Source organism: Hemitrygon akajei, chromosome 14, assembly GCF_048418815.1.
Source record: "Hemitrygon akajei chromosome 14, sHemAka1.3, whole genome shotgun sequence".
In the NCBI taxonomy this organism is placed as follows: domain Eukaryota; kingdom Metazoa; phylum Chordata; class Chondrichthyes; order Myliobatiformes; family Dasyatidae; genus Hemitrygon; species Hemitrygon akajei.
In genome coordinates, this window is record NC_133137.1 from 23,126,542 (window position 1) to 23,150,170 (window position 23,629).

Genomic DNA, 23,629 nt, shown 5'->3' on the forward strand with positions numbered 1-23,629 from the left:
CAGTACCTCGATACCTGATGGTGGTGGGTGGTCAGAGATTACTGGACAGATGGAAGGGAACATTGACAATGCTAAGGGCCCTGTATACGCAGGACTCCTGATAAATATCTCTAATGGGTGGAAAAAAAGACCCCGATGATCTCCTTAGCAGTCCTCATAATCCTTTGTTGGGACTTACAGTCAGAACCTTGCAATTCCCATACCAGATGGTGATGCAGCTGTTCAGGACACTCTTGATGGTGCTCCTGTAAGAATTGGGTTAAAATGGGGTGGGGGGAAGAGCCGGACTCACCTTAATCACCTCAGAAAGTGGAGATGCTGCTGCTGTGCTTTCTTGACCGAAGAGGTAGCATTGAGGGACCAGGTGAGATCATCAGTTATGTGCACTCCCAGAAACTTGGCGCTAACTCTCTCCAAGGAGGAGCCGTATATGTGCAGTGAGGAGTGGTCAGTTTGCACCTTCCTAAAGTCCACATTTATCTTTTTCGTCTGGTCCATGCTGAGATTCAGATTGTGATTTCACCATTCTACCAGTTGCTGTACACCATCTCATCATTGTGCCATCAGCAAACATCGATTCAATTTGAACTGGATCTAGCAATGCAGTCATGCATCAACAGTGTGAACTGCACCAGGCTGAGCATGCAGCCTTGGGGAGTGCTGGAGCTAGAGATGTTTCTGCCAACACAGACTGACTGTGTCCTTGCTGTCAAATAGTCTAGGATCCGTTTGAGGTGTTGAGACCAAAGGAGGGCAGATTACCCACCAGCTTCTGAGGGATGATCATATTAAACACTTAGGTATAACAGCATCCTGCTAGATGAGGCAACATTTCCCCAGGTGGGACAGGACAGCGGAGTGCCGAGACTATGGTATCATCAGTAGACTGATTTGAGTGATAAATGAACTGGAAATGTCCTAATGCAGCAGGAAGGTGGGTTTTAATGCAATCCATGAACAGCTTGCTCATTGCACTTCGTTATTGTTGAGGTCAGTGCCACTGGATGGTAGCCAGTGAGGCAGGTTACTGTGGCCCTGGGCACCAGAATGACGATCACCTTGAAGCCTGAGGGGACAGCAGACTGTTCCAGAGGGATACCAATGTCTTTCAGAACATCAGTTAACTGGGCTGCACAGTCCCCCAGCATCCAGCCACTACTAGAAGAGTAGTTGCAATGTTAACACAAGCAATCTGGTAACTAATTACCATATTTATACAGACAATAATTAATAACAGGAATAATTTTTCCCAGTACTTCAAAGATGCTGTTGTGAAAAGTCACAACTTCCAAATAAATCCACTAATAATAAGGAAAGGGTATATTTTATATTACTGAAATAATTGTTACATGAAGCTACAGTGTGGTATAAAGGAAGACTGGAATGTATACAAATCTCTTAAACTGCAGAATGAGGGGGATATAATGGAGGAAAAATAAAAGTTAATACTTGTATCTAAAGAAAAAGCAAATGGGAACAGAGTAATATAGAAATATATACTCAACATCTTGATCAAAACAAAAAAACTAATTCAGAAAATTACTTTAAAATGCAGAATCAGGATAAAGAACTTAAAGGCAATTTCAGGACTGACAGAAAATTTACATTCAAGATGTGGAAGCATTAGTCAGAGGCTGAGCAAAAGTTCCAAAAACATTTTAGTGTGGTTAGATTTCGCAACAGAAGGGCACTGGGATCATGGAATGGATGAAGTAACTCAAGTACAGTGAAGGAAGACAATTTATAAAATTGTTCACACAGATCAATCTATAGTCACAGGAAACAATATTGTTTTATTAAAAATATTCAGAGCTAAACACAATGCAACAATTTTACACAGGAACAGGGAAGAAAACATAACCAATTCAGGTGTCATGAACAGAGTTGCACCAGAAGTCAAACCAAATTTTAGTTAAATCGTCACATCTTTTCAGACTTTATGATGACAGGCTATCATAGCGAAGAAACTACGTGAAATATAATTTAAAATTCTTGTTTCTTTAATTTCTGCTATAGCTTCATTTTCTAAACAAAAAAGCTGCATACTAATAGCCTGCTAATCAAGTTAATATTTTTAAGAATGAATAGCATGGATTCAAATTCCCATATGCGTAGAAAGATTGTGATAATTTGCAGTAACTTGCTACTTTTTTCGACCTCCACGTTCTTTGAAGGCAAGGTGGATAACTGAACCACTTGTAACATTATAGTAGGCCAGAGAGTTCGAATCTTTAATAAAGATACCCTAAAACAAAAAAAAGGTAGTTAAACTTTTAAGCAGACTCTAACAAATTAGAAATGAAAATTGAAAAAAAAAAGTAGATAATAGAAACCTGAAACAAATACACAAAATGACCTAAACAGATCAGGCTGTATATATAGAAGCATTTAAGGATACATGTTGAAGTCCCAATTTATTTAAGATCTTCTGACGAACCCACTCAACAGCAGTACTCAGGAGAGGAAAAAAAAGGTAAAGCAGAACTAGAAGTAGTGGCATCACCAAGAACTAATCACCTTAAGAATGTAGAATCAGAAAAAAACTTAACCTTGTGCATAAAAACCTAAGTATTGTGTACCATTATTTTGAATCAACTTAATGGACTAATTCCTTACTCTGGCTGGCATGCTTACAAGCAGGCATTTTCACTGTTTGTTGTGCAAAGAGCAAGAATTTCTTAGATCCAACTATGAATATGTAGTTAGGAGTGAAGTGACCATACTTGCTGTTATCCAAATGATCTTTGTGATAACTCAGCTATGGAGGATCCATAGTGCCCAGCAACAATGATATCATTCACTAGTACTGAATAATTCTCACAACCAAGAAACAAAAAAAAACTCCTGTATCTTGAACTGAATTGAATATGGATCTTATTTTAGAGGGGGAAGGAAAACATATAATTAAATTAGAAGATGTAAATAAGCAAACTTAAAAATTACAAAATGAAAAGTTCAATTATGGAAAAAGATGAGGGAATTAGAGTAATTTTTAAATTAGTTTTTAGTTTCAGAGATATTGCTCATCTTAAAAACATAAGCACCTTAGATAATGGGCTATTTAGAGAAACCTTAAAAGCGAGGAACAATTTACAAAGCTGACACTCTCGTCAATTTAATCATTCAAGAACATTTCTGCTAGCAAGGATTTAAATGAACATAATGTGGAGAGAAACAGGCCATCAATGATACCAACATACATATCCCTATGTTTACCTAAACAAGTGCAGACTCCAGAAGTATGTCATTGCACAAATGACAACAAATGCAATACTTACCTCATACTGAAGCTTCTGTTTACCAGCAGGCATTCCTGTGGCTTCATGGATTTTCACCTTGACAACAGACACCTGAAAAATTATTTCAACACTTCTAATTACAATACAAAACAAAATACTGCAATGATACAATTTATTTTGGAAAATAATGCTAAAGAATTTGGGGAACCTTTGTTCCTAAAGTTTGTAGAGTATAAAGCCTGTTCAGTATTAGTAAGTGACAAGCAACCTAACATCACCACTTACTGACCCTGCTTGCAGTTAGGCTTTAAATGGTGTTTCCTGCTGAAAACAGAAAACCCTATGCCTGAAAATGCTCTGACAGCCAATAAAGTTGTGCCCCTTGTCTGAATGGCCATCAAATGTAATATGTTTGGGAATATCTCTGGTATAATGAAAATAATCAAAAGCCATTACAAATCAAAAAAAAGTTTAAAAATATCTAGTTTCAAATCAGAATGGACATGGAGAGGTGCTTTCTTTGAAGCAAAGATAGAGGTGAAGTAATATATGACTGGTTTAGGTAGTAGAAGGAGCCTGTCCAATTAAAAAATGGTTAATGGACCAGGGACACGGATTTAAAATTTTCGGCAAGGTAGTAAACAAAAATGCTCTTATCTTTTCATTTTATTTCAGAACTGGACAAATCTTTTGACAGCATAGATAATTTACAGGCAAAGGGAAATAAAAGAGTGGAGGAATGGGACTTATTAATTACTGAAGAGTCAGCATTAACTTGTTAAGGAGGCTTCATTGTCAGAATCATTATATAATTCTAATTAAAGACATTCAAATACATCTAAATTAACAATTAAACCTTGATTTAATTAATTCAAAGATAAATTAAACAAAGCTTGCTTTCCTTGTGACCCCTTCATTTTCTATTGCAATGAATGCCATCGTCGAACCCAGGCAACATCTATTGCTGCCCAGGTTCAGCAGGCAAATTTGCCAGTACAACTGCTGGGAAACTGAAGAATGGTATCTGTTGCTGGACCACATAAGGAATCCAGTATCAGAGCAAAGTCAGCGTCGGCAATAAAGAAACCACTAGAAAAATGTGACTTCTGCGTTCAAGCAGCAGGCTGTCAGATGCTTTTTTTTGCCTGTTAAAGTGGGCTTTCCTACCAGAAAAATTGACACCAAGTTCCCTTGAACTTGTTATTACAAGAGGCATTTGAGATGACTAGATAAAATGAAATGATGAAGTGGCCATGCACAAAACCAAAAGGTAGTAATTGCAGATATTAATGTTCATTATTTTGCTAGTACTGTAATCCTTATTACAGTTGATACATTTCCCCTTTTACCCAATGAATCCATACCTGATCTGTTAGAGGAAGTGTGAAAACAAGGACCTGGCCATTCAACTTCCATTCCGACTTATCCTGCATGTTAGGTACCTGTATTTTGACTGTGACCGGGCCCTGAAAGAAAAACAAGGGGATACAGTTGAAGCTACAACTAACTTCCTTTAAGATAAAGATTCAGATTGTATGCATCATAATTTTTCATATGAACCTATAATCACACTCCTACAATTCTTCATCTAATTCAAAACTATGACAATAGAAACAGTTGTATAATGTGATTACCATGACTATTAAACAGACAAAGCTGGATTAAGAATCTTACCTTCTGCTAATAAAACTATTTTAATATGCTGCCATACTTAGCACATTATAATGTTACATTTAAAATTTAAAAAACAAGTACTAATGCCACCAAAACATTTAAAAATTAGTATATACAAGGATGTAGACAGGCCAGACACCTCAGGATTCAAATAAATAAATGACTAAAAACATTTATATAGAATCATCCATAATATTAGGAATTTAGGAGCAGGAGAGGGCAACTTAACTCCGCAAGCTGCCCCCTCATTCAATATAATCATAGCTGATCTACTCCAGGCCTTATTTTCCCGTTCACCATATTCCTTGATTTTTAAAAATCATTAAGTAGCCCCAAAGATCTGGCCCCCAATATCCCCAGAGTAGAGATTTTTTTTTTTAGGAGAAAAGGTAAACAGGCACCAGGTGTATGAAAGGAATTTGAATTTAGAGCTTTGGTGTGTGTTAAGAATCATAGGTGATGGCATACTTATTTTCAGAGAAGATAAACAGATCAAAATATCTTAAACATTACAGGAGATTACACAGGTAGGAAGAAGTAAAGCTTTAGAAAGGTTGAGAACAAGGGTGAATGTTTTAAAGAAGATACTGCCATACTAGGGGCTAAATGAATAAGATTTTATCCTGGTTATAAAAGTTTTCAATCATCTCAAATTCAAGAAGAGTAGAAAAAGAAGGAACCTGGCTAGGACTGCATCCAATGAAAGCAACTCAACTCGAAATGCTAATTGTTATTCTCTGTCCAGAGATGTTGTCAGTCCTGAGCATTTCCAGTAATTGTATTTTTCTTTTTTTAAAAAAATATATATTAAATTTACAACATCTACAGCCTGGTTCAATTTTAGACATTTGCCATAAAGAGAGATATGGAGTGGATCTTGTGACAGGGACCAAAGATAACATGATTGATTTTCCAAATATCTAATTACAGAAATGTCCTGATTCCCTTGTATTGAGTACTGGTGAAGCAGCCTGACAATTTAATGACAGAGGACAGGTCAACATCTGTTAATAGAGGAGAGCTAGACACTATCAGTGCACACAGGAAAACTGACACATAATGAAGCTGAAGGTATTGCACATGGATGAGAAACAGAAGCGAGCCAAGGACAGATACCCATGGAGCACAACAGGAACAAAAAACACGAAAGGCTGAGAAGGCAAATTGTTGTTAATTCTCTGGCAATGCTTTGTTGAAGTACAGATCATTGTATTTTTTTTAAAATTTAGATGAGTTCAAGACGGACAAGGTATGGAGATTTAGGTGGGTAACATGGCGTAAAAAATAAAAACCAAATTAATGTCAGATTACTCTATGAAATCAAAGTTGTAAGGAGATGAATTCCTTTTTTTTAGACTGTACAGTTCTATCATTTTTTTAAAAAAGGTAAATGAGGCTTATTTAGGTTTGATTAGTCTAATGTATTAATGCATTGATTCACCAATGTATCCAGGTAATGCACGTTCTTTAGCTAAGAAAATGAATATGGTAAAGATAAGAAGAAACAATTTGGAGAAAATTTAGTATATTGTTATTAACTAATTGTCACTTCAATTAACAATATAAAACAATAAATACCCAATTATCAAAATGATGCCCTCCAGTAACCACCATTCCAGAGCCAGATGTAGAGTACTGCTGGAACATCTGGGTCAACATCAGAACAAGGCTGTGGGAAATTCCCAAGCCAACAGTGAGACCATGCTAAGGGGATGACACCCTCCAGCACTGGAATTTTAAAAAATAATTAGCCAGAACCTGTCAATTCTAACACTATGCCTTTAAGCTTTAAAAAAAATATCAAAAATAAATTTAGCTTAAAGTCAAATGAAAATTTCAGACAATCATAGATAAAGTGTGAATATTTACTGAAATATCAATGGGATTCATTAAGCAACTGTGAAATATGAGTTTGGAGTTATTGCCCAATATCCTTCAGATGTAAGGACATTGAGCTTTATCTTTAATCAGTGGTATGACATACCTTGTTTCTTCGTAGAAATTCTTCCTCTGGAATAAGATTATCTTCACTCTTCATCTTTTTTGCTGCTGGTTCATCATCTAGTGGAGGAGGAGGTCGAGGAATTGCAGAAGGCATTGGGGCAGGAACTGCTGGAGGTGCAGGTACAAAAGCTGTAACGTGAAAGTGAAAGAATCACATTAGAACTTCATCATTCTTATCTTAAATCGTAACTTTTTCCTCTAATGTTTAAACAGTTTTTTTTTTAAAAAATCAATAGGTCACATCTTTCCATGTGAATTTTTATGCAATTTTTATGGTAGAAAATTACTATCCTATTCGCAAACTATAGTTTAGAGCAGGGGTTCCCAATCTGGGGTCCTCGCTTAATGGTATTGGTCTATGGCACAAAAAAGATTGGGAGCCTCTGGCTTATAGTATGTTTTGGGTAGAGTTGGCTAAACTAAATTGCTGTTGGAAAGAACACTAACTGGCTCCCCTGACTTTCACATCCATCAGCGAGCACAGACTAAGCACCAGCATTGCATAATCTGAACCCAGCTTTCCAATGTTACACTTGTGCTAATCTAGAAAATATGATTAAGTCCCTGCTTCTGGGCTTACAAGTCTTCTTCCTCCCCCACTACCGTCCCACCCCTACCCTCCAACCATTCCTCATACAGACTGAAAGACTTTTTTGATAAAACAGCAACTTCTATTAATTTCCCAAGCTGCCACCCAAGACCAAAAAAAAACTTCCCTATTTCCTCATTTCTTTTCAAAATTCTTAATCTATATATAATGAGGACTACAGTTCTATGTCAGATACACATCTCACTGATGTGAAGTTCCTCATGTGAACCAATTTTACACTTGCTGGTAAGACTGATAAATAAAGTTCAGATGCATATTCATAAATGTCAAAATGGATTTAAACTGAAGGACCGTACAATCTTTTAAATAACATTACCAGATGGTACCACCATTGGTGGTGGTCGGGGAGTCAAAACAGGTGGCGCCGAAGAAGGCATAGGTACAACATTAATCCGTGGTCCAGGAATCATTGGTGGCATGGGAGCTGATAAAACAGGATTTGGTGCTAAACGGATAACAGGAGACATTGGTGGCCTGGGAATAACAGGCATTGACGACATAATATTGCGTACAGGTGGTGGCATCTGAACAAACAAAAAACAACATAATTGTACTTTCACTTACTATCCAAAATACAATAATTTAAAGCCAACTTCTCCATTTTCACCGTCTGTGGAGAATTATGCTCTTTATGAACTGATCATGCTGTAATCACATCATGCTGTAATGGTTCATTAGCACTTCCAATACTTGTATTTGAATATAAATTATTAATTAACATGTTAAGTGAAAAATATGTATACACATTACAACAGGATCTGAAGTACAATTTGGCTGGTCTGATAAAACTATATCCAATCTTGATTTTGTTTTCTGTGTCACTGAGACAAGTCTACCATTTAGCCATGCTGTTAAGGTCAAATTACTTTCACATTTTCCTATACATTGATATTATACAGGTATGTGATTTTCAATAGCTGACAAAATATTTTGCACTCACAATAGTGTACTGTAAGGTAATTAAAATAAATACAATACAGTGTAATTAAATAACCTCAAAGGTGGAAAAATACAAGTGATTCAACAATATTCTTTTAAAGGGTTATTTCTCATTGATTTCCTCTTCTGTTGCTGATGAAACGAATAAGTAAAATTGTAGCTTGCTTACACTGCATCATGTAGTTCATTTGATCAGCATATGCAGCACCAGAAATAGAAATATGTACTGGAAATAGTCCCATATTTGAAACCACAAGACAGATGGGAAAGTAGTATTCAACTGCTTATTTAATACAATTACAACTAACAATTACTGGGGCTGTGGCTATTTTGCCACATGTGGAAACCCCAACTATGCAGAGGAATTTCATTTTAGAGTGGCAATAATACTTCTGTGTGCCTTACTGTTTCTCACAATCCTAAGCATCTCAACTTAACTGTAAACAACATGCAAACATTTTCAAAATATCTGCCAAACTTACAGAAGGTGGTCTGGGCATTGATGTAATTGGAGGAGCATTCATTGAAGTATTTGGGGCAGATGAAGGTGGTGGGGGTTGTGGTAAATCAGCAGGTTTGCTGGGTCCAATTTTCTCCTTGGTGTCATCCTCTGGAACTAATCCTTTGGCCTTGTGGATAGCTTCAATCTGCTCCTGCAGTGTGATGTTGGCTTGCGCAGCTTGTTGTGTACGTGCCATGCTGCCAGAATGCCCATCCCAAGTAACCTTGGCCACAAGAAAGAACGAGTACAAGCCAAGTTTACTGATGTGTTTATATACTTTTACAGTAATAGACATAAAAACCACATCTACACATACTTAAGAATATTACTTCAGAGTAGAATAATTTCTTATCAAATCAATTTGCTATAATTTATCCACATAAATTACGATTTCTGCCTCCTTTAACTGAGGCAATTGACAATTATGTTTGATTTCCAAATGTTCATCTAAATGAATTCCAAATGAATTATCAAGCAAACTTTATATATGTTGTTCTCTATACTGTGACAACATTTTCATAGTTTAATTTACATTGCTAACCACCTTCTCTGAAAACTGGAGAAGACATTCAATTACAATATTGCCACTCATTTCTGGTACCAGTTTTGTGAGAGTAGTTGGTGAATTTAGATTAGCGTTAAGTGTTTATTTCTGTGGAGATTTTACAAGAAAAAGTTTTTGATTACTCTTGTACAACTGAAGAATTAACAAGCAACTCCAAAATACTATACAAGCAGCGAAGTGATGGGAATTCATACCTTCTCTTCTGGTTTCTGTATTTCTTCTTCACCAATCTTCTTTCCAATAGCTGTTTCTTCCACACCAAAGATATCAGTACGTCGTTCAGCCAGCTGCTTCAGACTGCTTTCAATATCCAGACCTATTAAACAATGTGAGGTTATTGGAGTTACTGTCGCCTTCCCGCCAGCTTGAACCAGTTCTGCCACTTTTCTCTGACCTCTTTCGTTAACAAAGCCACAGAACTGCCACTCACTGAAAGTTTTTCTGGCTTTTCACACCATTCTCTGTAAACTCCAGAGACTGTTGTGCTAGAAAAATCCCAGGAGATTAGCAGTTACTGAGATAATCAAACCACCCCATCTGGCACCAACAATCACACCATGGTAAAAGTCACAAAAATCACATTTCTTCCCTATTCTGATGTTGGATCTGAACAACATCTGAACAACTCTTGACCACATCTGCATGCTCTTATGCATTGAGTTGCTGCCACATGATTGGCTGATTAAATATTTGCATTAACGTGTACCTAAAAAATTGGTCAGTGAGTGTATGTCACTATGCATCTGTAGGGGTTATCAGTAGTTAACGTTACTAACTTAGAGATATTTGGTTTCGATTCAGAGTTAACTCGTGTTTACTGTGATTGCTTGTGTTTTGCCTGAATTCAAGATTTGCCGAAAGGTTATGTTGTTTCTGTAAATTACCCCTTGGTGCAGGTAAATGTCAAAAGAATCAAAAGGGGAGTTGATAGCGAGGAAGCTGCAGGGCTACAGAGAAATGAAAGTATTAGGGCAGACAGGATTGCTTTGCTGGAAGCCAGCATGGGCTTAATGGGCCAAATAGCCCTCTTCCATGTCACTACGTCTTCCATTAATAAATCAATAAAGCCAAATTGACACTACACCAGTCTACACAAAACATATGTTACTATGCTGCCAGTAAATTGTTTAAAGCACAGTAGACAGTGAACACTGAAAAGGTCAAAATACTTAGGGTTTTTCACAGATTACACCATTTTTGAGAATTCAATGAAAGCACAAAGTTCCCATAACTCCCTGACAAAATCAATTTCTTTAATCAAGAGACATCATGAGGTGGTCAGGATCAGAAGCTACACAGCATCATTGGCAGAAACCTGGGCTGAGAGCTCTCAATGAGGGTGATACAAAGGGATCAAAGATAACTATCTGATTTGTATCCATCATTGTATGTGCAAATTGCACTTAAAAAAGGCTGGATAAGTTGTCTCAACTACAAGTGTGAACAATGATGAGCAATGGGAAAGATTCCCCTCTACCTTCACCCACACAAAAAAGAAGACAAGTCTTTTTCAATGTTAACATTATACAAATTTTAGGCAGTGCTCCAAAGTGCTCATCATTACTTATACTCACCTGGAGCATATACTTCATCTTCACTCTGTTTCTCTCTAATGGAGCGTTCACGCTGCTCTAGCCAACGTGGATCCAACAGCCCAATTCGCATGTGTTCTTGCATTTTGCTAGCTGGAATCTTTTCTCCGGTGATTGGAGAGATGAGATACTCATCAGGTGCAGGAGTGCCAGCCACTGGTTTAGAAGCTAAGTGAATCCAAGGTAAGAAAATAAGCATACATTCTCCAAACCCAAACTGTACAATTTAATAAAAGGAGGTGTGTGTATGTGTGTGCGCGTACACACACACACACACGCATGTGTTCTGGCCCACCTCTGACACCAATCCCACTGAACACAGTTGATCTGTAATATTGCATGAGCATCTTTCAATGTTAACACCATACAAATTTTCCAGGAGTACTGAAAATAAATGTTTTTAAATGGTAGAAATCAAAAGCGATGACAAATTGCTTTTCCTGATAGTACATAGCTTCATAATTTTGCATTTTGGTAGAACGCCCTTCTCAACCCAATATTGCCATTGCCATCTTAATATATATGAGAACCTAGAGTAAGCAGGAGATAGTGTTGCCCAATGTAATAATCATTATTCATGAGGCCAATTAGAATCTTTAAGTTGTTTCCTTTGTTGTTACTAAATAAAACCAGATATTTTCTAAGTATACAAATGAAGTGTATTACCCACTGTGTTGCAAGGCATTTATCAAAATTGGTGCACATGTCCAAAAGAGCAAATTCAGGACTATTCCTCTGGCTAGGAAACAACTGCCATTGAACACTGGGCTATGAAATCAAGTTTTATAATACTGCTTGAACGATTCATCTTCTGGTTCAAAATGAAGGTGTGATAAACCAAGACTACCTGTGTTGCCTGTTCATAAAAGATCTATCTTTTGTGGAATGGGGATAGTTATACTCAAGGTAGATGGATCAGAAATGGTGGTGATAGAAAGCTACATTATTCTTCAAAATATAAAAGCATTAAATAAGGATACAGACCATAAAAACACAAGTCAATGACTGCTATTCACCTTTTTTTCAGTTTACTGATATGGTAGATGTAGTTAACATGGTGCAGGACAAATCAACTGTAAGCAATTGTTTCTGGGTTTTCATTCTCCTGTGCAGTTTGATAGAACTCAGTGATTACCAATTTCCCATTTTTTAATTTTATGCTTCCAATGTCAAATGGATCGGGGAAAAAAGATTTTTTAAAATTACACAGCAACAAGAGAAATTGGCATTTAGCATTACCAAGCTGGTAGAAAAAGGATTGACTTAAGTTTTAGCTTTAGAATGGAAACTTAATGATATTCCAAATACATGCAGAAAAATCACCAGCTTTGTAGGAAAAATATATTGTGTATATATAAATAATATAAATGTATATATAATATAAATGTATTCCATTCCCTTAACTTATTTCAAACTACCAGTGCATTTGAGTGATTACAACCATTTCAGATGGATCAGTAGATCCAGTATAGATCCATGTAACTTAAATTTCCTCTGGTGTTTGCAAACTCACCCTTTGGATCATAGTCTTTCCTAATGATAACCTGATCTGGAGTAGGAGGAAGAGGTGGAGGCATTGGATTATCAGGTGGTGGAGGCACTTTCTGACTTTCATCTTCTTCATCTGATCCCTAAGGAAAACATATAGATACAAAATTATAAACATGTTTGCAGTTTCACCATTATTAATATTCTGTTCCTATTTTGAAGACTGAAATCAATCCAGATTTTTAACAGTTAGTTGTATCAGCTATTCCACAAGTGGACATCAACTTGCTAGCATCCCTTTCTCAGATAAGGAAAGTGATCCAGAAATATTCAACTATAAAGCACAATTTAAACATACATGATCAAATATAGAAGCATACCTCATCCATGTCTTGTACTTGAGTATCCTGATCCAATTGTGCTGGAGTCTCTTCCGTCCTCTCTTCTGTTTCTTCAACTTCATCATCAGATTCTACTTCCATTTCAACCTCCTCACTCTCACCAAACTTTTCATATCTCTCCTGCATCAAAATACGCGCTCCAAGTTCTTCTGGGGTAGTCGGTGGAGGGAAATGTCCTTCAAGTAGAAAGGTTAATTATTAATATTGCATGCCTTTTGCTTCTCTACTTCATTGGTTTCTCTCTCTCCCCTCCCCCTCACAAAAAGGCCCATCCCAAATTATAATATTTTCTTCAGAGCAGAAAATGCCATTCCATTATTTGGTTACAGGGAGAATTTCGGGAGAATGGAACTCAATTATCATTTTTTAAAATTTTGCATTTTATTGTAGTAGATAAATTTATCCATATCCTCATGGAAAATTTTGTTGAGAGAACAAGTGCCAGGCCTACCAATTCTCAGAGAATATTGACACAGACCTTCCAACATCAGGAAATAGCAGTTTAACATCTCATCTTACTCGCTAATTGGAAGTGGGCAATACTGGCAAAGCCATGGTTGTTGAAGAACAAGCCATAGTTCTTCAATGTAGATTTTGCGCACAAGACACCTTCCACCATTTGAACACTTAACCAATTGTCTTGTCAACTCAAACTGAACACTGACGGCTGTTTTAATAATAAACTTGTTTTCTCCAGAATTAAGTTGACAATTGCAATATATTCAATGATTTGCATGAACTATAACAAATTCATGTTTATATGACAAAAAAGTACAAGAAGTTTGAATTCTTCCAAGGAATGGAGGCAACAAATAGTTGAATGGGTAGGTTGTAAGAAAGGTCAAAGGAGGAAGAAAATAAAAGGACTGATTTTTATATGTTTAAGGTTGAATTAGTGAGAAGTATCAGAATGTTCAGAAAATTAGAACTTTGGTCAGGATATTTCCATATATGTAGGAAGGAAGGAAATCTGATTGAAGAGACTCCAACAGAAAGACAATAGAAATTAGCACAAATGTGTATCATAAATATTATAACTAGGAATCTTGGGTCTTATGAGAAGGAAGGTGAGCAGTTGTTAATAATGTTAGGAAGCAAAAGAATTAGCTTTCCGTGAACAAAAATGAAAACTAGTGTCAGCTGCTGTAAAATGGAAAAGGACTCATTTGCAAAATAAACTAGCACGTGAGTTGTGGGACGGTGATGAATGCCAATAAAATCAAGTGTGGGTCAAATTTATCGATAAGCAAATGTCATTATCATTGAAAATAACAATGATAAATTAGAGTAGTATGGAGTTGGGATATATAGAGAACCAAGGATGATATTGCCAAGCAAAGAGGGCAATCTTTCCATAATTGCTCATCTTGACAAAGACAATATTAGAAACTGGATTAGAAAGCTGTTTAGTGATTATACAAAAGAATTCTGCTTCAAGATCTCCAAAGCAATCAAAGGGTCGTGAATAGTTTCAATAGAGTAGCATAATCTAGCAGAGCCTCACGTGTCCAAGGTAGATTTCTCAGTATCAACTTACATTCTTGGAAGGACTGACTTGGAGGAAAAACTAGTTTTACTAAAAAAAAAACTGTAGTCACAAAAAAAGTGTAGGTCATAGAGCCTTGCTCTTCCATTTTAAATATTATGACTTACTTTTACCTCGTTCATTTCCCACCCAATCTCTTGAACCTTCATATCTCTTAAGTGTCCAAAAATCTATTTATCTTAGTTTTCAAAATACTCGACAACCAAGCATCCAGAATCCTCTAACAAGGAATTCCAGATTTACAAATGTCGGAAAAAAAACCCAAAAAAAATCACTTCAGATCTAAAAGGCTGACCTTCATTGCCAAAGTCTTCAAAGGTTTATAATCTCACTTTTGCCAAACTCCAAGATTGTATATGAAGCACAAGTTAATAATATTGTATAGCAATTTGGTGTGACATACAACTTAAATTGCACTTTTGGTTGAATGAAAATGAATCAGACTTTATGGAATTCAAACTAAACATTTGAAAATAATTGATTTGCACAAAGATTCTTTCTAACTCTTATTATACACAAGGCATAATGAATTTTAGTAACTGGGCAAGTTTCAGGCAACCCAAAAGTTAAATGCATAATTATACTTTTTTAAAAATGCAACTTATGTTTAAAATCATCACTGGTTAGAACTGTTTGTATTTAAATGTTTGAAATAAGCAGCCCCAAATGTCTAAAACATAATTTTTTAAAAATTGATCTTTCAATCCAATTTAATGCAAAACCAAAACAAGTTTAAGCAAGATATCCAAGTTAGGCTATGGGAAATGCAATGAAAATATGGTCACTTTAGAATGTACTTATTTGTGTTTCAATGCAAAATCAAATGACAATCGTATTAGTATTTACCTTGCTCATTTGGCTGAAAGTCAACAGTTTCCACTACCACAAAGTCATGCCAGTCAATCTGTGCATAGGCTACTCTCTCCCTTTCCCGTTCTTCCTCCTCCTTCCTCCTTTCACGCTCCTGAAATTTGGCCCATTCCACTCGGTATCTCACCTGTCATGGAAAACAATTCAAGCACAGCTAAAAGACTTGGCTTTTCATCCCAGTGGGGATAAAACTTTGTTCATGAAAAATAATTTCATACATAACACACAGGGTATCTGTGGCGAAGCAGGCAGCTGGGGTTTAGTAACTTGGAAGTTAAAAGATAGTGGGGTGACGGAACTAATTATGACTAACATTCAGGAATAAGCAGATTTAATGAATGCAAACCAGCAAACATAATCCCTCAGTGATGGATTACTGGAAAGTACCATCTTTAAACTCAGCAGCAAGGCCTTGTGCTCATGAGTCTTCTTAACGCCAGTACATATATTTCAGGAAATAAATGCTGATCAAGATGGTTACAGATTGTTAAGAGATCAACTTTCTGTTCTTGAGTGTAGAAGATTACTGTATGATGTGATCTAGGTATTTTAGATTAAATTTTGACTTAGTCTGGTGGAGAAATCTAGAAAAAAGGTAAATTAGAAATCTTCAAATACAAACTTGTCTGCTTACAAGAAAAGCAATTCAGAATCTAAAATATACTTTACAAAAAAAAAAGCTGCTGAGACTTGATCAATTAAAATTTCCAAATCAAAAGGTATAAGCAAAATAAAACACGAGGCTGCGTAGATGAAGAGATACAGATCAAACAAAGGCTCCCAACCTGGAGCCCATGGATGCCTTCCTTAATGGTATTGATCCGTGGCATAAAAAAAGGTTGGTTTATTTGAACACTAGAGAAGGTTTGAGAAATCTATTGTTTTATTTCATCTCTATGTATTGATGAGAAAGGCAGTGTCCCAAATAAAACTAATATTTAAACCTTTTTAAAGTATTATACTTCAAAAGCTAATAAAGGGACTATCAACCTTCTAAAGTAATTATGAGATATTTATATCTTATAATGAATTATAAATATTAAATGTAACTGATGGTTCAAATATTTAAGCAATCACTGTGGCTAGTTAAATATTATTAACAAAAAAAAACTAATGACTCACCTGATCCAAAACTTCTTTAGGGTTTTCTGCTTCCTTTTTCAACTTCTGAAGTAGGCCCTTTGGAGGTATTAAGATCTGTAAAAATATTTTAAAAAATCATCTCTGACAATAAGAGATACCTGCCAGTTGATCACAGTACTCACCAATTCATTAACAAGCCCCACTTAGTAGAAATTATTTCCTTTATCAAGAATGATCACATATTTGTAAATATTCAGACTCTTCTAGTCATAACCCAAGTATCACAGGTCAATCCTATGAAGAGCATGATATATTAGTGTGGCTTAGTTCACTGTACTTGATTTCATTCATATATAACAAATTCTGTTTAGTTTTTACCTTTGTATACTGCTCCACTAGTTTGGTGAAATAGTTGAACAAACTGTGCTGTGGTCGCAGAAAGTCAAACTGATAGTTTCGTTGCTCTTTCTGCATCAACTGAGTCAAAAACTGACGACCATTCCGTGCAACAAATTGGGCAGTTAGTTTCACGACATCCAGATCGAAAGCTGAGATAGATGGAGGATCAGCAATAAATTCAAATTCAGGTGGTGGTTCTTTGGGGATAATAGTTTCCTGAATCACTTGAGCTTGTACCTGTTTAATGTTCATGGAAGAGGGAAAAAAATCTCAGAATTTGTAAGATCATTTATCATGAGGTCATCAACAAATTTGGCCATGTGGTTTCTAATAAGAAAGACCTCAAGAAAGATTCCTGCATGACATCACTAGTCACTCTGGATAATCAGAGTGCCTGACCATTATCCTTGCTCTCTGCCTCCTGCACTCTGCCAGTTTCCTAACCAAATGAATACGATACCTTCAATTCTACAAGCTTCAACTTTTAAGACAAGCCTCTCAAAAATTTTTTATCAAATGTCTTGAAATAACTTCCACTGACATTTCCTAAACATTCACTTGACTACTACACAAGTTATTCACATTTGACATACACGTTCTAAAAATTGCTGCTCATTCTATCCAAGCAACTGAAAACTTTAGAGATGCTAAGCCAACCCATCCTAAACCTCAGATTCTATTAAGTTCCTGACAAAGATTAAAAATTTCAGAATTCCTTGGTTTATCCTCTCGCCTTGCTTGAACAGTGCAGTGATACGCTGAATTTTTCAACTGCAAGAATTTTGGAAAATCAGTTACGACCTCAACAATATTTGCAAACACCCCTTTTAAAACAATGAAATGAAACCATTTATGCCTCCTTAATGTTATTATTTTCCTTGTGCTAATGTAACAAATCTCAACTTATGCAGCAATTTTCATTTATTTTACTTATTGAGATACAGTAAAGAATAGGCCCTTCTGGACCCTCGAGCTACACTGCCCAGCAGTCCCCGATTTAATCTGAGTTTAATAACAGGACAAGTTACAATGGCTGATTAACCTACTAACCGATGCGTCTTTGGACTGTGGGAGGGAACTGAAGCACCCGGAGGAAACCCATATGGTCACTTACAGGCAGCAGCAGGAACAGAACCTGAGTCACCTGTACTGTAAAGTGCCGTGCTAACACCTATGCCACCGGCTTATTAGCTTCCTTGTGAAAATAACCTCTAGAAAATAGTCACGCACACAGTAAATGTACTAACTTTCAAAGATGATCTCCTCTCAATCCTCCATTAAATGAATGCTTTAAAATCCTCTGCCTTTGCTACATGTGTATTTTCTGTGTTTATACCTCATAAATGGATGTATATCACACCATCCATTGAGGGCTGTTTAACCACAACTTCCACTCCAGGTTTTGTTTCATGTCTTTTAAATTTTTAACATATCAAGAAATTAGTTGTGCATTTCACTCTTGCCACTGAAATTACATACTTTTTACTGAGTTTTTCACTTTCCAGTCCCATTTTTTTCTATTTTTTTTTTAAACCTTCTATGTCTGCTGTAGTTTTTAAAAGAGTGGGATTGGGTATTAACTGTTTTCATGATTTGTTTGTCGAAGATAGTCTCTCTTCATTTGAACAACTGTCAGTTAAGTATAGTCTACCGAGAACTCACTTTTTTCGATATTTACAAATTAGAGACTTTTTGCTTTCTCAAGTACATACATTTCCTAAAAGTCCAGATAAAAATTTACTTGATAATATTTTAAATCTGAAACCCTTCTATAATGCATCTATATCTAATACTTATGGTATGTTGTTGGGAATGAGAAATATTCCTTTAGGTAAAACTAAAAATCTTTGGGAACAAGATTTACAGATTTCAATTTCTGAGGACACTTGGAATGAAATTTTTAAATTGGTTAATACCTCATCGTTATGTGCCCATCATTCCCTTCTACAATTTAAAGTGGTTCATAGAGCCCATATGTCATCAGATAAGCTGTCTTATTTTTATTCTGATATATCTTCCTATTGTGATAGATGTAATAATGGAGAAGCTTCACTAATCCATATGTTTTGGACTTGTCCGAGTCTTGAAAAATATTGGGAGGAAGTATTTCAAACTTTTTTGGTGCTTTTTAAAGTAAATTTTTTTTGTAATTTTTTTTTAATTGAAGTTCATCATCAAACAAACATGCCCATAAGATGTATTTCAGACATTGTACATATATATCATATAGGTCACACTTTGACTCCCTTATTTGGTATTGTTGGAGGAAATGATATTATTTTGGAGACACATGATTTGCATATTTTGGCCTTTATTTCTCTTATAGCCAGGAGGGCTTTGTTGCTTAAGTGGAAAGATGCCACTCTGCCCACTCATACTCATTGGTTAAATGATGTTATGTCATGCTTAAACTTAGAGAAGATTTGCTGTGCAATTTCTGAACCTAGACAAGATTTTTTAACATTGCGGGGACCTTTTGTGAATTACTTTCAAAATCTTTGATTTGCTATTAAGCACAAATATTGGCTAATAATATGTTTTACTATATGTTAAGGATTTTTTCCTTTTTTTTTTAACCAAACAGATGTTTTTTCTGGTAGTGGATTTAGACTTTTTGTATAATAAAATTATTTCTTTTTAATGTTATGTTTAAATTTAATCTGTATGGATATGGGGCAAGTACACTTCATTTGTGATTTCAATATATTGTAATCGATATATATCTTACTGTACCCTGTATTCTTTTATGTAAGAAATTAATAAAAATATTGAAAAAGAAATTACTTACTTTCTGTGGCAGCTGCTGCTGTTGTTGCATAACCTTTGGAATAGCAGCTGAAGGTTCTTGTCCTTTTCCCTCTTTGAATTCATTAACTTTGTGTCGGTAGTATGCATGATAAGGATCATTTGGATTCAAGAAATTAAACTTGGCATTGTTTATTTCATTCTGACGAATACGGGCTTCAAATTCAGGGCCATTTCTGGTCAACACAAAAGAACACGCACATTTAAACTTGGACCATAATAGCGCTACAGCAAATGCATGCATACATTCGACTGAATTTACTGCTTACCTGGCGACAAAACTAGCAGTTTTGTCAACAATGTTCCTGACCTCAGGTGGAGGGTAGATAATACCAACAATTGGTTTGGAAGATAAAGTTTCATCTTTTGTTTCTTCTGGTATCTTTAAAATAAAGATGTAACAGAATTAAATATTTTGAAATTTATATAATCTAGCTGTGCTCCACACTCATACAAGTACTTCAAAAAAGAAATTAGCCAGGCACTTGTGTGTGTGTAAATCCACTACGGTGTTTATTATTCCTCTCTGTGCCTGTGGCACATCGGGCAGCAACCTTACCATTTCTTTAGCATTCTGTTTTTTTTATGAAGCTGAGTTGCCAGCTCGACGCTCAACCTAACATGGATGGAAAGTGTGCAAGGAGTCGGCTAGATTCGAACCCAGGACCACTCGCCTCGAAGTCCATTGCTCATGCTGCTACACCACTGGCCAGCCGATTACTGTGTTTAAGATCTTGGTAATCCCATGGCAGCTGGCTGCCTAATTTGAAACAAATATAATACCCTACAAGTATAGACTTAATCAAACCCGAGCTGAAACTCTTCTATCATGTTTTGGGATGCTTCTAAACTCTAATTAGCTAAAAGTGTAGAATTACACAACTATAAAATTTATTCTTTTATTTATCCCTAGTTAGATGCACAAATTACAGCACTGTAAAGACCTTTCCTGTACCAGTGACCCATTTGCCCAATTATCAATAATACACTAGAATATCACATAACTGCACTGTACCATAGTAACTGTATGTCTTGCACTGAACTGCTGTTGCTAAAAAAAAACATTTCATGACATACATGAGTGATGATAAACTTGATTTTGATTTGGGTCTCCATTTTGGACTGTGGGGGAAAGGGAGCAGGGAGAGACATGGTTGGGAAAAGGGGAAGGGAGAGGGGAGAGAGTGGGAAGCACCAGAGAGATGATCAATAAACCAGTTGTTTGGAATCTAATGAACTTGCTTGGTGTCTCAGGGCTTGGTGAGTCACCCCTTCCCCCCCCACCACTGGCATTTCTTCTCTGCCACCTGTCCCACACCCCTCCATAGGTGCTCATCCTCACCATGCCCAACATCCTGTACTGTGCAAAAGTCTCAGGCACCCCAGCTATATACATGTGCTCAAGGCTTTTGCACACTACTGGACGAGGATTGTAAGTACATTATCATCAAAGACTGGTTTGCTTACAGGTAGCCACAAAACAAGAAACCCGACAGAACCCAATTAAAGAAAAACAAAGAATAAAAGACCAACACCCAATGTGCAAGAGAATGAAGAAACACAAATCATGCAAACAATTGAAGCAAAAGCATTCTGAAGCAAATTGAGTTATCTAAAGTAGGTCCCACTCTTCTCTTTACAGGTCAGAACACAAAATTCATCTCCAACCTTATCCTAAAAACAATTAAATAATCACATAAGCATAAATCTCAGCTCTCATGTGAATAGCAGACACCACTAATTTCTTTCAAACAGCAATGTAACTAACATCAGTCATCCAACAAGTTGAGGGAACTGCTACCAACCTCATACAGGTGCTCCCGCTTTATGCCACTTCGCTTTTACAAAAGACCTACATTAGTAACCTGTTTTCACACTGCAAAGAGGATTTTCAATTTTACAAAAATTTTTCCCATATAAATTAATGGTTCTTCACTTTACACCACTGTGGCTTAAGAGAGGTTTCATTGGAACACTCTACCTTTGTAAAGGGGAGGGTGGACACCTGTATAGCATGAAATACGAGGAAGAGGTCATATGTTCCCCCCACACCAGCTCTTCCATCAGATCACTTTGATCTGACCTTGGCTTCAGCTTGATCTTTCCACCAGTTTTCCATATCATCGGCCACCCATGTTCAAAAATCTGTCCACCTCAGCCTTGGTAATATAGAGCCTTTCATTTAACAATAGGGCATTCTTTGATCAAATCATAACTTGCTTTCTCCTTTCTCAGCACCACTGATGACTGTATCAACAGTAATTCATACTTTTGCAAATAATTCGGAAAATGTCAACAAATGGATGAAAGAAAAACGCTTCAATTTCGATCTTCCCTAAACCTTTCTCCAATTTAGCCAACTCCTGTCTTTTTCCATCTCAAATGAACGAGATGACAATTCATTCAACACGCAACTATTCTGATTCCTTTAACCATGTTTCCAGTAAGGATTTTAGCCTTTCTTCCAAGCTCTCTACTGCAACTGTTCTAACAATGCCACTTTTTGTTTGAACACTTTCAATTTCTTCCTAGTGCCTCAAAGAGTGATTACTTTCCAATGTGTCTCCTTCATCTTTTTCCTTTCACACAGCCACAAAAGATCTCCTCCCTCAGTCTGATTGTTCAGCTTTATCTTTTCCAACACTTTACAGTGGAAGGCCACCAGATCTTGCAGTAATCTTTGGATTTCCAAAGGAGCCCCCTTCAGCCCAAACCATCAGAACACTCATCTACCTCGCAGATTACTGTCAAAGCATGGGAGATGCAATTCCTGGTCCTTCACATCCTTTTTTCCCCACAAGTCAGTGCCACAATCAATCGATCTAGTTGAAACTGCTGCTTTCAAAGATGCATACTCCATTCACAACTGCTTTACTTCTATCACAATTTGACTGGTATCAATAAGGTTTATTCCAAATCCTCTAAGTTTCCTTCCTTCTCTATTGCAAGGCATATTCATATCTACTCCAATTATACTGACACTATACGATTGTTCGTTCAGTAAAGAAAAAAGTTACCCATCACAATTATTGTTTTAACGATTCTATAATGCATTTCACTTTAGACCTTTTATCGTATTCTTTAACATTATACTGCTGTATCCGTAGATTTGTCCACAGCATTGCACTGATGCAGTTACAAGAGACCGCAGCTGCTGGAACCAGGAGCAACATATGAAAGGCCGCAGGAACTCGGCAGCATTTACCGAGAGAAATGGACTGTCGACATTTCGGGTTGAGGCCCTTCATATGGACAGAAAGACAGAGCAAAGACGCAAATGCAAATGAGCCTTGCTGACCAGATACAAGAGATCGCAACTGCTGGCATCTGAATCAACGCATAAATCGTTAGAGGAATTCAACGTTTCAGGGAACCTTGGTGACTGGTGGCAGCAGAACTGGCTAACTTCGCACAGTAATATAATAGGGGGTCACTGGTGCGATGCTTTTGCACATTACTTTAACCCCGAATCCTTGCAGGTCTCAGGCCACGGGGGCCCGGAGTACAGACGCTGGGCCTCCACCACGGCCTGTCGGGTTCACCCCCGTGCCTGGCCCGACCTCGGCACCGGTGCTAAATATTTCATTGTTACTTGAAGAACACACCTGATTTTCGGTCTGAGGGGGAGGCAACGCCTGCACCGGTCCGGCCGGCATCGTCGATGTAAGTGGACGGCCTCAAACCAAAGAGTCCGCCAGCTACAAACCTGCGCGAAAACAAGATGGCGACCGCCGACTGCACCACCCGCTCCCCGAACACGGGGAAGAAGTGGATGCATTTCTTATATAATCAGTGCTTTAACCAGAATTGCTTATGTAGGAGCCTCCAATAACAATTTAGTATAGAGAATTATAAGAATTCATTTTGTGATTTTCTCTTTTGATGTTACTTTTGCTACAAACTAAGGTTTGA

General features: G+C 36.8%; 1 protein-coding gene across 1 annotated transcript; it reads right to left on the reverse strand.

Moving 5' to 3' along the window:
* Positions 1–1,773: 1,773 nt before the first annotated feature.
* On the reverse strand, positions 1,774–23,455 carry sf3a1 (splicing factor 3a, subunit 1). Its single transcript, XM_073065670.1, has 16 exons — positions 23,323–23,455; positions 19,987–20,099; positions 19,701–19,893; positions 16,892–17,149; positions 16,553–16,627; positions 15,407–15,557; positions 12,994–13,190; positions 12,639–12,756; positions 11,108–11,293; positions 9,728–9,849; positions 8,949–9,191; positions 7,844–8,051; positions 6,898–7,046; positions 4,604–4,705; positions 3,279–3,350; positions 1,774–2,245 (listed from the first exon to the last, which is right to left on the reverse strand). The coding sequence occupies exons 1-16, from the start codon at positions 23,371–23,373 to the stop codon at positions 2,144–2,146; spliced, it is 2,340 nt and encodes a 779-aa protein (XP_072921771.1). The 5' UTR covers positions 23,374–23,455; the 3' UTR covers positions 1,774–2,143.
* Between the last annotated feature and the right edge of the window lie 174 nt (positions 23,456–23,629).

Coding starts and splice junctions, on each gene's coding strand:
- sf3a1 (XM_073065670.1), bottom strand. CDS start 23,373: ATGCCGGCCGGACCGGTGCAGGCGTTGCCTCCCCCTCAGACCGAAAAT. Junction 16,628..16,891: donor TAGTGGAGCAGTATACAAAG/GTAAAAACTAAA, acceptor ATATTTTTACAG/ATCTTAATACCTCCAAAGGG. Junction 2,246..3,278: donor AACAGAAGCTTCAGTATGAG/GTAAGTATTGCA, acceptor TTTTTGTTTTAG/GGTATCTTTATTAAAGATTC.